The 16,546-nt window shown below is 39.6% G+C and overlaps 1 protein-coding gene across 4 annotated transcripts in view; it reads right to left on the minus strand.

The window, feature by feature from the left end:
* Window positions 1-7,457: 7,457 nt before the first annotated feature.
* The window catches only part of LOC135212754 (DNA polymerase subunit gamma-1-like), a 74,995-nt gene continuing 65,906 nt past the window's right edge, over window positions 7,458-16,546 (minus strand). For all 4 annotated transcript variants that reach the window (XM_064246501.1, XM_064246500.1, XM_064246498.1 and 1 more), the window contains exons 8-9: window positions 9,191-9,282; window positions 7,458-7,843 (exon numbers count right to left, since the gene is read on the minus strand). In XM_064246501.1, the coding sequence (XP_064102571.1) occupies window positions 7,612-7,843; window positions 9,191-9,282 (324 nt within the window). In that variant the 3' untranslated portion in view covers window positions 7,458-7,611. The remainder of the gene's footprint in view (window positions 7,844-9,190; window positions 9,283-16,546) is intronic.

The following is a 16,546-nucleotide window of genomic DNA, read 5'->3' on the forward strand; positions in this document are numbered from 1 at the left end:
TATATGTGCGAGCAAATAAATAAAAAGACATCATGGGAGGAAGAGAAACACATGCCCCTTCAAGTCAAGATCACAACTAACTCATGAGCCGTCTACTTCGTTGATCTGAGCTTGTTTAAAAGTTGCCATTAGTGAATTTATGGGCTACAAAAGTAATGGAACCTCTTTCCTGCCCGATTCCCTAAATCGATAGCGCATTTGATGCTTACCATCAAATTATGTGCCATCGATTTGAGTGAATCTGTCCACCACCCAAAACCTGTCATTGCCACTCATATGAGAGCATATGTCCATTAAGGGGGTTAATACGTTAAATCTATTCCATCTTCAATATAATTTGACATCAAGAACTGGTTGAGAGCACCCTGAACCTTCTTGCTCTTCTTTTCATACAAAATCATCCTTTAACCAACAACTGAGCCTTTGCACTGCCCTTATTTCCTTGGCAAAACATTCAGCAGTGAGATTCACCTCCTCAAGAAGAGCAAGGGCTTGCTACAACTTTTTGACGGTGAAGCACCATGGTTCTGGTTCTGGTCCAACTTCTCTTCATAGCGCTACTGCTCGTGAAGCTTATTAACTTATTCATTGGTGGGTGCTTGTCTGCCTCAAATGATTTAATGAAAATCCTCCACCTCCAAATGCACTTTCATCTCATTACTCAAAGTCACCAAGGTTCTGCTCATGTCCACAACTACAAAACCCTTGAAATTGTGAACAGCCAAAATTTCTTCCAAGGTTGCATTTGCTTTCAGGACAGCCTTGTATAAGTCCTATCCATTCCGAAAGCCCAGGACAGTTAATTCCTCATTCACATTCCCACAGCCTGCTTATGTGTTTGCCAAAGGTAACAGAACATGAAGATGGCATTGATCCCCTGGTCCATGGTTAGCAAGATCAAGGTGGAGTTGGGAGGCAGATAAACAACTAGCATTCCTCAACATGATTCTTTACATACAGAAAACGGTAGCAAACAGGGAAGTGCCACACATATTCTGGTCAACATATGGGCCTACAGACATATAGTGTATTTTCCATGTCACAATTTTTCCCGTTATTGTTAACTGCTCTGGAAGCTCCCTCATTTCACCTTCCTACTTTTTTGTTTTATTTCAGTAATAGAAACATTCAGTGATTTTATAAATGCTCAGCACATCTGCATACTTTGTTTCCAGCAATGTATGGTAACTACGAGTGACATCCTTGATTTTATGGGAACCGCAGGTCATTCTTCATCTATGTTAGCTGTTCTCAGTGTGCATAATTTTGGTACTTAGGAATTTCAGTTTTGGGTAATTTTTCTGAATATTTCAAGTGTCTGGACTATTATCATTATTATTGAGTAGTTTAACCTATCCAATCATAACACCTGACTCTCATAGAACTGGTCTGAAGGGATTGCTCTGATAAAGGTTATGGATACTAGCCACACTTGCCCTTTTTTTTCGTTTTTTAATGTCAGCATACATTTTTTGCTAACTTTTGGAGTTATTGGAAGTTTGGTGTACAATTATTTTCATTTTCCAGTGGTTTGAGATGAAAGCCTTTTCTTCCCCTTCAACATAATTTTGTTCCAAGGCATTTGATGCCATTCATGCGGAATTTCTTCTGTGGTTCATGCAAGCACCACCTACTCCACCAAAGTGCTAGGGTATCATAGGGACTTTGTGAGAGTAACACTTTTTAATCCAGACTACATTTATCAGAGAAAGAGATTCACAGACAAGCCAAGACAACCAAGACATGAGCAGAAAACCATGAATAATGACAAATGTAGGACCAACTCTAAGGTTGGCAACACTACAAAACAATGCTCTGGGAAAATGAAATGAACCTACCTGGATTTCAAATTTGCATTGTGCTGAAACTCGTATGACGAAATGCTTAAAAACTACATTTCTAAACTAAGTCACCTTTTAAAGCACAGAGATCAAGCAGCATCATGATTTTCAAGCAACCTATTAAAATAAAAATAAAAAGAGGGAAGTGAAATGAGCATGCATCCTCATATTACACATTCATAACACAATGATACCAAATATAATTTTGTCTTCAGTGTACGGGATACACTTATGTATAATAATTCTATTACCTCTCCCTGGAAAAAGTGACAATAAACAACAAAGTTGGTTCTTGCCCTTGCTTGCCTTCACTGTTTCTTTCAAATAGGACTGAAGAATTAAACATACAGAATCCAAATGCATCTAGTATTCAGACTGAAAGTACTAATTTATAAAACATTTTCTTAACAATCCTGTGGGGTCTTAAAATTTACGTGTCACTTAGCTTTACATGTGATTTTACATGCTTTCCTTTTCACCATAATTACATACACAAAATTTTGGTAAACACTTATTTTCCAACACAAATAGTATCATTTTACATAAGCCATTATGGTTCTTAAGACAGGAAGACTTCTTGCCTTGCAGTGAAATTTTAACTTGGGAATAAAGCTTATCAAAGCCCTAATGTGAGTTTGATCCAGATACAAACATTTTTAAAACTAATAAGAGGTTATGATGATGGACTACATCTTGTTAATGTGAAAGGTTACAATTCTTTTTTTATCTAAGGCTGAGATAACAATTTTATAACACTTCCCCCATTCACCAAGTACCCTAAAACACTATCACACAGAGAGAGGAATATATCATGAAGATGATGAATTACAAGGGATTTTCTCTTATAAGGACCAATTGAATACATATCCACGAATGTTTTAGGACCCTTGGTCAAACCATACAAATGGATTTGGTAATTTCCAGGACACAGTTTATAATTGCCTCAATCTCCATATTCCATTACTGTCATACTCCTTTACAGTAAGATATTGTATTCCTCAGTTACGTTCTCATAACTCTGACATAGTAGTATGGGGAATGGACCATTTTATTCCCTACCATTACTGGCATGGCAGGAATTACAATGAACCCAGGAACATATAACAAAAAAATATGTCTTAGGAAGCGCACATGCATTATTGCAGGTGTCAAGTATGCAATTGGATGTAAAAGCGATGGAAAACCAGAAAAGTGTGCTCAAACTATGGATTCATATGGTGACTGACCAATTTAGGATTCCTGTGGTATCAGAAGATTTCTTTTTATTGTTAATGTGATTTAATTTAGTAACTTCAATTGAAATCTTACTTCCTCACATGTGTTAGAACCATGGTTGCCACAATAGACAATAGCAATGATTGCTTAAATTGTAGGCTATATCCTGTAATATTTTTCCCTTTCTGTATAATCTCAACATACATAAGAAATATCAATCTTTCCTATCAATAAGCAAGTGATGTAAATAAAAAGAATGATAATAATGATCAGATTTTTGGATGTTACCCAATAATTTTTTAATTAATAACCTAAACTTTTTATCATAACTGATATTGAAAGCATATGTTTAGCCACAAAAATGTCCAGTAATGTTATGACAAAATAAATTGTGAAAGGTTTTGTGTTCCTGAAACTGAAAATAACACTTCTTATGTCCATTTACCATTGATGAAAAGGATTTTTTACTTATATAAACGACTTTTATTACTCATTTCCTAAAAAAAAAGGGATTAGACGATGTCGACAATTGAGGGGTGCCATCTTGGATTCAAAGATAAGGGTAACAGATACACTACTTGAAATGTTTTCAAACGATTTTTCAACATCAAAAACAAAAATTTGGCCACAGAAAAAATAAAATTTTATATTGACTAAGTCATAAATTACAGCAAAATCACAATTTAGTCACTGTCGTTTTCAGATCCTATTTTCAAGTGGGTACATCATTTCAAATGAAATTTTCAACATATCTGCAAGAGAGATTTCCGAGCAGACTTCTGAGTGTCAGCCTAAAGACATTAAATTGATTAAGTTTCACTTTTTAAGGGGTGCTTTCGGGTTTTTGGCTCAGACTGTCGGAATTTTTTCACAGATTTGTCTTTTTGAGATGCCGAGAGATCGGAGAGTAAATAGAAAAATCTCGCGGCTTGACATTGATTGACGACGTATTTGTGGTGTCGGTGAATTTTCATGGTTCTGCTGCGGGGTAAATCGAAGTGATTTTATTAACGTCAAAAAAAAAAAAAAAAAAAAAAAAAAAAAAAAAAAAAAAAAAAGACATTGATTTTGTCATTCGGTATCAATGTCTTTTTTTGGCCATGTGGGTCCCCTATTAATAGGGCTTGGTCCTACCTGCTGAGGGAGTCTGTTATTATATTAGTTCTCCCTTTGGCATACCTGGTAATCAGTCTGTTAACTCTCCTGTTGGCTCACACAACAACTGGGATGAACACTGATAAACACCTGAGGGGCCATTGCGAACCTGAACTATGGGTATCTGAGCTTACAGACCTTGCCCTCCCATGTAAATATAAATTATATCTATAAAAAAAGATGTACTGGTACCTGGAAGTGTACCTCCCTCAGGCCCAGAGATACTAGATAGTTGACTTTCCTGATGCAGCAGCTGACTGAGGCCACTGTCTCCATCTAAAGGGGATTTAATTATTTGATAATAATTCAGGCTGAGGATGATGATTTCCTCCTAGGAATCTTTGGGGACCAAAAAAAAAAAGAACTGACTGCAGAAACAAAGATCTCCAGTTAATTTCTCTATAGCTCCTTTGACCACCATTCATCTTGAGGAACACTGAGGAGTTTGTTGCAGAAGTGCCAAATGAAACTGGTATTGGTGAGTGGGGCTGGTCTCCTGAAGTGGCAACCTGTACCTTTTCTGCAATGTTAAGCCTCAATAGATGCAGCCTGAATTGTGGATACTGGATATTTTCAACTTCTATTGAAGAGAATCTTCTTGGAGGACCTCTGTTCTCTGCTAAAACATATGCTGCTCTTTTGGAGCTGTTGGCCTATTATGCACTGAAAGGAAAGGACTCTGGGTTGTTTTCCCAAGACACCTAGAAGGTTGTCAGGATCTCAAATGGGATGGTGCCCATAGAGACCTATAAAAGCCTTGGCAGTTGTTATTCTACAAACTGGGGAAAATGAAAAGGATCCAAATTCCTTAATGATCTTTGCACCCAAGTGGTTGATGTATCTAACCACTCCGTGATTTCCATCACCAAGTCCAAGGGAAAAAGATGCCAAATCATTGTGTCAAGTGTTCTCAGACTTTCAAATTCAGAGGCCAAAACCATATTGGAGAGGACTTTTAGAACTGCAATTGTCTTTTTTAGGAATGCATGGGACAATGTATGCACAACTGTGTGCTTAATTAGAATGAATTCTTGTTCTAAAGAAGTTATCTAGTAGTTTGTTCCCTTGTAATTTTTCACTCTTACATTACTGTATGAACAGTTTTCTACCTACATTACAAAACATACATGCAACGCTAATGATTGTGTTTGAGAAAAAGCAAGTTGATCATTAGAGACAGATGTGTTAAGCTATGGTACATTTTGGGTAAATCGATTTAAAGTAATTTTCATCTCGTATTTTTGCCATTTCATTGCTGTGTGAACTTTTTCTATCAATAACATTCTGTAAGAGAGGCTGATACACTATAATCATTTACTATGATTTTCAAGTTTTCTAGACGTAATAAGGATATGTATTTTGCTCTATTTTAAAACCATTTTAATTTTTAATGGAGTCCCCAGTCATCAGCAGGGATTCCGTTGCAACAGTATGACAAGGGAAAATCGCCAATATCTGAAAAGCGGCCATTTTTGGCACATTTCAGCAGCAATAACCTGTTGTCAGCACTGATAACCAGGCATCGGTAGCCCTGTTAGGCATGTATCGTCACTAATAAGCGGAAATCGGTGCACTTCGGCAATGAAAATCACTAATTTTCATCGCTAGACAAGCGATAAAACCAGATCACCGATAACCAGGGACTGCCTTTATAGATATAAATATATTGTAACTATTCAATATCAGTACTATAATTGGGTACCTGTATTTCCACTTTTCTGAGTGTGTATCTGGGTCACTGAAACCCACAGTGACCCACAGTGGTGAAAACTGGTCATTCTCAGGAGTATGGAGGTTGAATTTTTATGACACAAAGTAATAGGTTCAAATGTGAAAAAAGGGTGACCCTCAAATTTTGAGTAAAATAACAAATAAAAATTACTCTACATATATACTTGTGAGTTTATCATGTATCTTGTATATTGACGTCTTTTCCTCTATCTCTTTAATAAATCCCATCTTCTACTTACTCAATCTCTTTATCCCATCTTCTAGTTAAATAAGTTAAAAAGGTAAAAGAGAATGATAAAAGTATCATTAGTAGCATAATACTCATTGCGTAAGCAACCTCAGGAGAAACAGCTGTTTTGCTAAGAACAACCAAATCAAATACAACAGCTGTTTTGCTAAGAACAACCAAATCGAATACAACAGCTGTTTTCTTTGCATTTCAACCATTGTACGATAGTAAACAATAACTGTAGTTGCTACAAATGACGTTAAATAGAATAGGTCTGATGGAGAAAAGATCAGCAAGGAAATATACACATAGTACTACTAAATTTAAGTTACAAGTTGTAGCTGAAGCTAAGAAAGCAATGTTAAGCTGCTAATGGCTATAAATCATCGTGCATAGGTAACGTGGATGGAACTCCCGTAAACTTTATTATGCCATCAAACTCGACCATAAATAAAGCAAAATTGGATGCTGGCTAGTGAGTGACCCACTGAGAATGTGGGTGATGCACTTCCTCCCTCACTCAAACTCCTATCATTCCTTTTGGCACATAATTCGAAAAAACTGTTTGGTGCTCGATCTGGAAATGAAAACCCTCAAATTGATATTTCCATTTTGCACTGATGTAACCAGAAGTATGATATATCACCATTATCGGTGTGCTACTGTAGTGTATGAATACTTGCACTTTATTGAAAATTTTGACATTTTTGAAAGTTAAAGAGTACAAAAGAGCTGGGGGCTTAAAAATTCTATATCTTAGCTCCCTACATCACTTGTGTATGTAGTGATCAATAGCTTTTGTGATTCTTGTATCTTTGGTATGATACAGCTTAAAATTTCATTTCAATCATGATCCAAAAATGTACATACTGCTCCTTGCAGTGAAGACCTTGTGATAAAAAAACAACACAAAGAACAATAAATTAATGAATGAATGATATACTAAATCATAAGGCACTTAATAAGTTTACAAGTCTAAACTTTTCTGAGGAATGAGACTACAGACATACATAATAATGACAGTTTTCACCAATAAAAGTGCCCAGGGACACTGGATACACAGAAAGTTAGATTGTCTTCTTCTTCTTCTAGTACAGATAAGGCTAATGGAAAATAATGGGTTTATGATGAAACAAAAGACTGTTTACAAACAGCTACTAACTGTCTGTTTCATTGATCTCAAAGCTTTTCACATTGTGGGAAGGTTTAAAGCCTCATTTTCAAACATTTTACAGATCATGTGAGAAGGGTAATCACACAAACACAACCATGTTTACTTTAAAGTGCAAAAATATATTTCATAGAGATCTTATAACCTTATCACTATAAGCTTTTTGGTACATACTTCAGATAATATATATATATATTTATATATATAGATGGTATTTTATGTAAAAGTAGTGAGCACTAAATGTTAGAAGCTCTATTTTCATACAAACCTCAAGTATCCTCACTAAACTCTTGTTTATCTGTTTTATCCAGTCTTCCTTGGGTGATTTCTAAAATCCTTTCAATATCAAGGGATTCACCAGGTGGAATTCCATAGCCTTTCCGGAGACCATCTGGGTTTGATGGCGTCACACAATCCAAATGGGGTTCTTTCCTCAAAACCTGATCTATATCTACACTGCTGAAAAAGGCAACTGATTGTGGCAGATCCTTAAAGCCTAATCTGAAAGTAAAATATAAGATAATGAAATGACAGAAACATACAGCAACATTATATTAAATTTCAATAAAACTGCAATTTATGCAAAGTCCCACAGTGGCCACCTGGTAAAACAAGTGATGTCTTATTTACACCCGTATCATGTGCATCTGCTTTAATTTACATGCATATTTGTGTGAACGAAGTGAAGGGACATCTATCAATCATAACAGTAGCTTCACTGGCAAATTAAAATCAATGCATATGCTGCATGCAGTCCTGCCATAAACTCATTTTGGAAAGGCTGCAAGCTGAGGTTGTGAAGAATATCCCTACTGACCAGTTCAGGAATAAAATTGGTAAACTGATTTACACACTCATGGGATTTACTTGACCCAGGCTGACAACCCAAACATCTCTTGAAAATGGGCCACAGATAGGGCCTGAAAGTACTCGAGTGTGGAGTAAAATTAAATGTAAATACTTAGAAGTAAACAAGTTACACAGTGATTTTGTGGGTTTCTTTTTCAATATTTTTTAATGTTGCCCCCTTCATGGACTAGCAAGTTGACAATGGTAATATAATTGTTACCAAAATATAAGGAAAAATTATAATTCAATTCTTAGTGAGAAACTCAATAATCCAGTTATACTATAAAAAGATATAAGAAATGCAAAACTATTAACTAGAATATGAAAATCTTACATAAGTAAAGCAAAAAATTAATACTTAACAAACTGACGTCAGCATGAAAAATTAATAGCAAAAAAAGCTACTGAACTGTATGCAAACCAAACTTAATGGAAATTAAATAAAATCAAATGTAAGAGAAACTTAACTTCACAATCGACATTAATATGTCCTAAATACAACTATGATGAGCTGTAATTCACAGCCATTAGCAGAAAAAATACACACGCCTAATAACCAAGGAAAAAAATGAACAAAACAGCTGCTCAGAGGAAAAATATTCACTTACAACAGGCAACAAAAATGCAGAACCAAACCACCTACAAAAGGTCCATTTGGGGAAAGAAAACCACTCACTCATGACTCATTAAGAGAGTTTAGACAAATTATATAAACTGACATTTAGAGCATCAAAAAGAGTTTAGACAAATCAAATGCGAACCAACTCCAAAAGCATCAATAGGAATAGCAATTTGGAAGTTATGATAGATTAACAACAAAGGGAATGAGTGTGAAGACCACAAGTTCTGGGAGCAGCAACAAAAGGAATGTATGGCAAAAGATGCAATTGTAAATCAATGAATTCTTATGAAATCTAAATAAAATATCACAAAAAATAAATAACTATAAAATGCTACATCAAATGAAAGCAATGAAATTTACTGTAAATATTAACTCACCTGATTGCAAACAAAGAGCGAGTAAGAAGATTTGTAATCTGAAGTGCTAAGGCAGCTCTATAACAATCCTCTTCAGACACCATATATCGAACCTGCAAGAAAGTGCAACATTTATTTCAAACATGAATACATACTAAATAAAAAAGAACATTAATGGAAACAAAATAGGGGGTAGAAAGGAAAGGGGCCCTTGGGAGCTGTTTTATGCATATGCCCTTATAAAAATTGATATTGTTATGATACAATAAAGTTTGTTCATACTTACCTGGCAGATATATATAATCAAGTACCCACCCACCTCCCCTCAGGGGACAGTGGAAATAAAAATTATGAATAGAAAATGGGAATGGTTCCTGATACCCGCCTCCCAGCGGCGGGAATGGGTACTAACCACCTGGCCGACCACTGCGTGTGTCGGAAGTTTTTTAAATTCTGTCGGACTTCAGAAAATACAGCTATATATATATCTGCCAGGTAAGTATGAACAAACTTTATTGTATCATAACAATATCATTTTGTTCATGAAACTTACCTGTCAGATATATATATAGCTGAATCCCACCGTTGGAGGTGGGAAGGGACAGAATAGAAGGATTTTGGGAAACAAATGCATGCAGATGATTTACATCTTGGTTCCACCTGTTAGCATAGCTGACTTCATGATTACTGTCACCCAAGTCTGCTTCTGCTTTACTAGAGTTGCCAGCGAGGTAGAGACCTATAAAGCTGGTGCACTCCAGATGATCTGTCAACGGGGGCGTGACCACAATGTGACTAGACCATATTGACCATACCATGAGGGCTAAGAAGTAAAATAAATATATATATATAAATATATATATCACCACCTGACCAACCTAGCCAAAGTTAAGGTGTGTTAACTAAGGCTTAAGAGTTAAGAAGTCGCCGTTGTCGGCGACTCAACAACTAAATTAAGAGCTCTTCCTAACCATTTTCTACAGGATAGGATGAGTGGTACTTCTTGCCCCCAAGATTGTGTCTGCAGACACGTATGGCCCTATCGAGCAGCAGATCTCATATGCCATCTTCACATCTCGCAGGGAGTGTGAAGTGAACACAGAGTTGCTTCGCTAAAACATGGTACTCAGGATGTTGCTGAGTGCCATGCTCTGTTGAAATGCTTCCAAGGCCGCGCCCTCACCTCGTGAGCATTCAGATCAAAAGATTTCAAATCTTTGTGCAAACACAATGAAGGAGCATTTTTGAAAGAACTCCTTAACACTAAAGCCAGGGTGTTCTTCGATATGGGCAAGTCTGGTCTTTTTCGGAACACTGCAGATTGCCCGAATGACTTCGACTTTCTTGAGTTTTATGTAGATAAAACTTGAGAGACCCGACAGGGCACAGGACTCTCTCTGGCTCCTGCCCACTAACTTGTGCCATCCTTGCTTCCAAGCTCCTGGCCCAAGGACAAAATGGGTTTCCATTCTTAGGCCACAACGGAAGGCTTAGAGAGCACACCGCCTTGTGTTCTCTAAAGCCAAAACTTGTGACGATGGCTTAAAATCTCACTAACCCTCTTTGTCGTATCTAGGGTGGTTAGAAGAAGGCCTTCCTGATCACATGCAAGAAGTTAACAGGTAGGAGAGGTTCGAATGCTTTGACATCAAGAACTTCAGACAACGTCTAAGTTCCATATTGAAAGCTTTGATCTGGACATGCACAGTCAGTCCGTCTGTAATAAAGTCAGGTGACCGACCAGTTGACCAGTCAGACGAATCAAGGACAGCAAGGCTGTACCCTGAAGACCATAAGGCACTATTCTTCGCTGAAGGACGAGTGTCTGGACTGCCTGGGCGATTCAATCTAAGCAAACCTTGGGGGGTGTATCAACACAACCCAACGTCGTCAGCGAATCAACTCCTGACTCGAGCTTCTGGTGCCAGAAGAAAGGAGCGAGGAGCAAAAAGGCGATTCAGTCCCGAAGGAAGAATGCCTGACAGTCCAACCTGGTCTGTTATACACGATCATCGGGGGTGTATAAACGCAACCGACTTCGTCAACAAGAAACTCAGGGCTACTATATGTCGCCTGATCTCGCACGAGTGTCTGACTCCGAGAAAACAGGTGAGACAAAAAGTAGATGGTGAGCGAGTTTCGAGATTCCATAAAACTCAAAGATCGTGAAGGGCTTTGTTGTTTGACAGACGCAAATCTCTGAGCCCAAAGGCCGTCAACAACATATTTGCGTATTCTTTAATAGTTGTGACTGCCAGCTTATCCCATTCTTCAGACGGACATGGAAGATGGTAATCTTATTCCTGTCAACATCTCGATAGTCTGAACGTAGTCAGACTCAGAGAGGAGAGGTTATAGGTACCTTTCGAGTTAGAGTAGACCGACTCTCTCGGAAAAGGTCCTTGGAAAGTGAACTAGGAAGGATGTGACCTCTGTGAATCCAGGATCCTGAAGGCCAACATGGGGCGATCAGCGTCATTGTCGCTCCCTGTGACCTCATAAATCCTCTTATTACATTTCCTAAGCGATTGAAAAAGGGGAAAAGAGACTAAACATCCATCCCCGTTCAATATCATAGGATGGCGTTTAATGGTACCGATCCCGGATCGAGAATAAGGGAGCAGAGAAGAAGAAGCCTCTTCGTCCTCAACATATCGAAGAGAAGAATGAAAGGGCGTCCCTAAAGTCTCCACAACTCTCCACTTACTTCTAAAGAAAGATTCCACTCGGAAGTCAATAGTTGCTGCCGTCGATCGAGACGATTTGTACGGACTTTTGCAATCCTGTAACGAACCTCTAGAGGATCGTTACATTTTACGCCTGTTGTTATAATAGGCTCTTCCTCGTAAACTCGAACAGGGACCGAGAGAAGATACTTCTTAAGATATGAGAGAGCTGTGGAATATCAGAGTTGATCTGGACCACTGGTTCCAAAAACTCGTTTCGAGGACTGGAGGGACGACCGAATTGCTTTTACTTCTTTCAGATTAAGATCCAGGACATCTGAAACCCTATCCAGTTGTCCGGCACCTTCTTTCTATCACCTCAGGTGATAGACGCACTGAGAGATGTTCAGAATCATTCCTAGATCTTGAATAATATTTCAGTTTCCCGGTAGGAAAAAACTGTGGAGGTCTGAATTGCAGTCTATTCGGGGAAACACTTCTTCAGGAAGGAAATGGTCCCCAGCAAGCTCATCCATTCCCTCCCCGAGTATGCTTACTTCCTAATAAGGCTGCGCTTTGCCTAAGCAGGAGAGCATATAAAATGTTGCGGTAGACTCGTAGTTCTATACCGTGCGGTAACGAGCACCGAAAGGATTAAGAGATAACTCTGTTGAACATAGTAAGGCAAAACGAATGCAAGGTTTATTCATTCACGTAAGAAATCCCCTCAATCTTAGGCTAAAGTCCGTGATTGTAGGACAGAGATACAGTTAGTCAGTCAATCCCGCAGGAGAGACGTAACCGCCAGCACAGAGATACGGTTAGTCAGTCAATCCGCAGGAGAGAGACGTAACCTACAGCGCATGACAGCGCACGATCTGTTACTGGCTCGGTTGGACTGGAGGACAGACACAGCAGCAGCCAGCAGCTTACGAACGTCGTCTCTTAACTTTATGTCTGGGTTGCCAGCTACCCTATTCTACGAAGAAATAGGTCCGTTATTTTTGAGCAGAAAGAGACTCTCAAGCTGGTATATTTAAGCGAAACAGAAAACGCTAAATATATATAGATGCGTTTGTGTCGTCAGAACACTACCATACAACGGTAAAAGATAAATCGGAAACTCCTGGAAGGCTGCAGGGAGTAACGATTAAATGTCCTTAAAATAATAGACAATAGACCTCTCGGTTGCCATCCGAAGAGGTAACTACAGCAAGCGTATATGACTTGAACCAATCAGTAGTAAAATAACGCAAGGCAAAATATGATATTATATCACAATAAAGTTTGTTCATACTTACCTGGCAGACATATATATAGCTGAATTCGGAAATACAGCTACATACATATCTGACAGGCAAGTTTCATGAACAAAACTTCAGAGAATCGAAGCAGACAGCTCAAGCTTCTTATGTTATTGGACATAAGCGTTCATTGACGTAGTCTACAAGTCTATTTCTTGTACGAGTCTGCGAATGACGAATGAGAGCTCTTCCGAATCTTGTCAATAAGAGCTTATTCGCTTACGCAATATCAAGTTAATGAGATGTTTGTCAATGAGAACTAACCCATTTACGGGACAAAGAGATATTTTGTCAATGAGGGGATACCCACTTACTTGACAAAAAGATAGTATATTGTCAATGGGGGAAAGTCACTGAATTGACAAAACGTAATCCAGGAAGTCGAGCATTTTATTTTTCCGATTCCCGTCTCAAACGAGGAAGGGGCAAGAATCCTGTTAAGAGACTGGGCTTACGGCAGGTAGAACGACTATGTTCAATTCGGCAGCGTAGTCCTGACTAGAAACTAACAAAATCTATCATCTGAAAAACCCTTTCAGATGGGCTAAAAAGCTTGCAAAATTATCCTGGGAAGAGGAAGAAACTCTCCAACCAGCTTCCTCTCCCGTATCACAACTAATGCCTGCCAAAGCTTAAAATTTATTGGCAGTATGGCAAAGGAAGTCCTGTCTTGCACTTTCCTGAAGAGCGTCCTTTTGATGAGTGCCTTTGCAAGAATCCTACTGAACGTTGCCGAGAGTCCTGACGTGCAGGACGTCGAGCCTTTACATAACCCATAACTGCCTTATCGCAAAGTCTTGACTGCGGTAGAGAAAACAAGATCTTCCCTTGAGCTTTCCTTAACTCCATCCACCTTTGCGAAAAGCAATATAATATTGACAGAGACCTCTTGAATTCATGAAACCCGAGGTCTTGCTGGGTTTCGAAGACGAAGTTGTCTGTTCACTTTAAGCTTCCTCCGAAGCACTGCTTACTTCACATTCTTGAGGCTCAAATCTTAAACAAGAGCTTGAAGAGTTCAACAGAAACGTTCAGCCAGGAGACAAACCTGGCGTGCGCTGGCGCGCGCTCGGCGTCCACTGGCGAGGACGCTCGGCGTCCACTGGCGCGCGCCTGGCGTCCATCCGAGCGTCCCGTTCAAGCCGAGCGTCAAAAGAAGCGTGCAGAAAAGCGTCACGCTCCTGACAGGCGTCAAAACAAGCGAGAGAAACTGCCTTCTTTTTCATATTTCTCGGTGGAAAGACGTACACGTGATCAGGCGACTTTCGCCTTCTTACTTCTCGCTGAAACGCATAACGAGAGAGAGGGGACGTGAAGCGTCCTCTTCTATAAAGCTTCTATTTAGAGGGCGCGAGTCCTTCCGAGAGCTCCAACCCCTGCACGGGGAGGACGCCTCGGAGGACGAGAAGCAATCCTTCGAGATTCGTGCACGATCTTCCGCAGCCTGGGAAGCGTCAAGACGGTCCTACTGAGGACGCCCAGCCAGATCGATGTGGGTTCCCCGTAACCCTCCTTCGGCTTTCGACATGCCCTCTCCCTGGTCCTGGGAGTCCGACAGAGGTCCAGGCCTAGAGGCGTTATGGGGCGGATCTGACGTTCCCTCCTGACGAGAGAGAGGACGTGAAGCGTCCTCTTCTCTAAAGCTTCTTAGAGGGCGCGAGTCCTTTCAAGAGCTCCAACCCTTGCGCGGGGAGGATGTATCGGAGGACGAGAAGCACTTTGGCAGTCTGGGGATTTTCATCAGAAACTGCTGAAGGCACGCCAGATCGGTGGGGGTTCCTCGTAACCCTCCTTCGGCTTTCGACATGCTCTCTCCCCGGGTCCTGGGAGTCAAGCAGAGGTCCCGGCCTAGAGGCGAAATAAGGCCGATCTGACGCACCCTCCACTACACAAGGGGCACTGTCACTGCACTTAGCCACTTCACTATTGCTCTCTAAAGCAAGCACTTTCGATTCTAAGTTACGAATCGAAAGAGTATAAGAGAAAGGGCAATAACCTCTACAGACACTGTTTTAGGGCCCGAAGGCAACATTACAGGGTTAGGAGTAACAATAACAGAAGTAGCACTCTTCACAACAATGAAGGAGAGCGATCACCTCTCGCAGACATATTCATAACCCGTAGGCCATACTATAGGGTTAGGCAAAATAAAGTCTACAGGAAGGTTAGCAGGTTCACTACCCTGACTTTTGTTTACTGATTAATTGCGTACATACGAATCATACTTTTTCCTTACGGAATTAGACATGTTTAATGATTAATTGCGTACATACGAATCATACGTCTTCCTTACGGAATTAGACAAAGTCTCACACTCCTTACATGACAAATCTCAACAAAGAAGCAAGACCCATACCCCTCGTGCATACCAAGTGCGGATCTACCGAAGCTTTCGGTAGCCACACCCTATCTTTGCAGACAACACCCTCTGAAACTAGCCTAACTAGATTCAGATATCTTATGCAAAAATGAATCAAATTCAAATCAATTTAAGATAGCGTATGCCTAGCCACAAATCCAAGTAAATAAATTAAAAGACAATTAGGATACTTAGCGGCAATGAAGTTTCCAAAATCCTAAGCCGGAGGTACTGAAAACAGGTGTTTTCAGCACCGGCGACAGAAAAATTATGAATAGAAAATGGGAATGGTTCCTGATACCCGCCTCCCAGCGGCGGGAATGGGTACTAACCACCTGGCCGACCACTGCGTGTCAGAAGTTTTTTAAATTCTGTCGGACTTCAGAAAATACAGCTATATATATATCTGACAGGTAAGTTTCATGAACAAAACAAAGATTAAGGTGATTGTGAAGGCAGTAAAGAAAAATGTTAATAAGAAAAGTGGTTATGCAGCTGTTGGAAGAAAGGAGTACTTGTCTTTTTCAGTCTCCAGTTCCCATAATATTGTCTTCTATTTAAACAGCACTGATTGCCTTTCTCTCTTCTCTTTTAGTACATCTTTGCCTAATCATTTCTTTACAATTCTTCAAGAAGAACATGCTTCTAACAGTATTGATTTCTTGGGGTTGGGGCTACTAACAGTGACAAAACTTTTCATGCTTTTTCACCCTTTGACTCTTATTGAGTCACTTCTTAAAAATAGATTTCACTGCCTCACTTGACACTTTTCAAGCAAATACTAAACTCTGTCCCGATGGTTCAGCTGGCTTCACACTCCTGATGGAGCCTCTCATCCTAAATATTGAAATTTACGGTGGCAGCCAGTTGTCCTGGAGTCTGTTGCTTAGACTCCCCAAACTGTCCTTGTCTGCCATACAAGGTCTTCTAAAGTCATACTTCAAGCAGTTTATATCTTTCCAGTCCTCTAGGAAGCTAACTGGATTTCAAAGGTTGTCTTCTGCGGACATCTTTCCAGCCCTCTAAATTCACTCATCTTTCACACTGG

This window comes from Macrobrachium nipponense, chromosome 41, assembly GCF_015104395.2.
Source record: "Macrobrachium nipponense isolate FS-2020 chromosome 41, ASM1510439v2, whole genome shotgun sequence".
In the NCBI taxonomy this organism is placed as follows: domain Eukaryota; kingdom Metazoa; phylum Arthropoda; class Malacostraca; order Decapoda; family Palaemonidae; genus Macrobrachium; species Macrobrachium nipponense.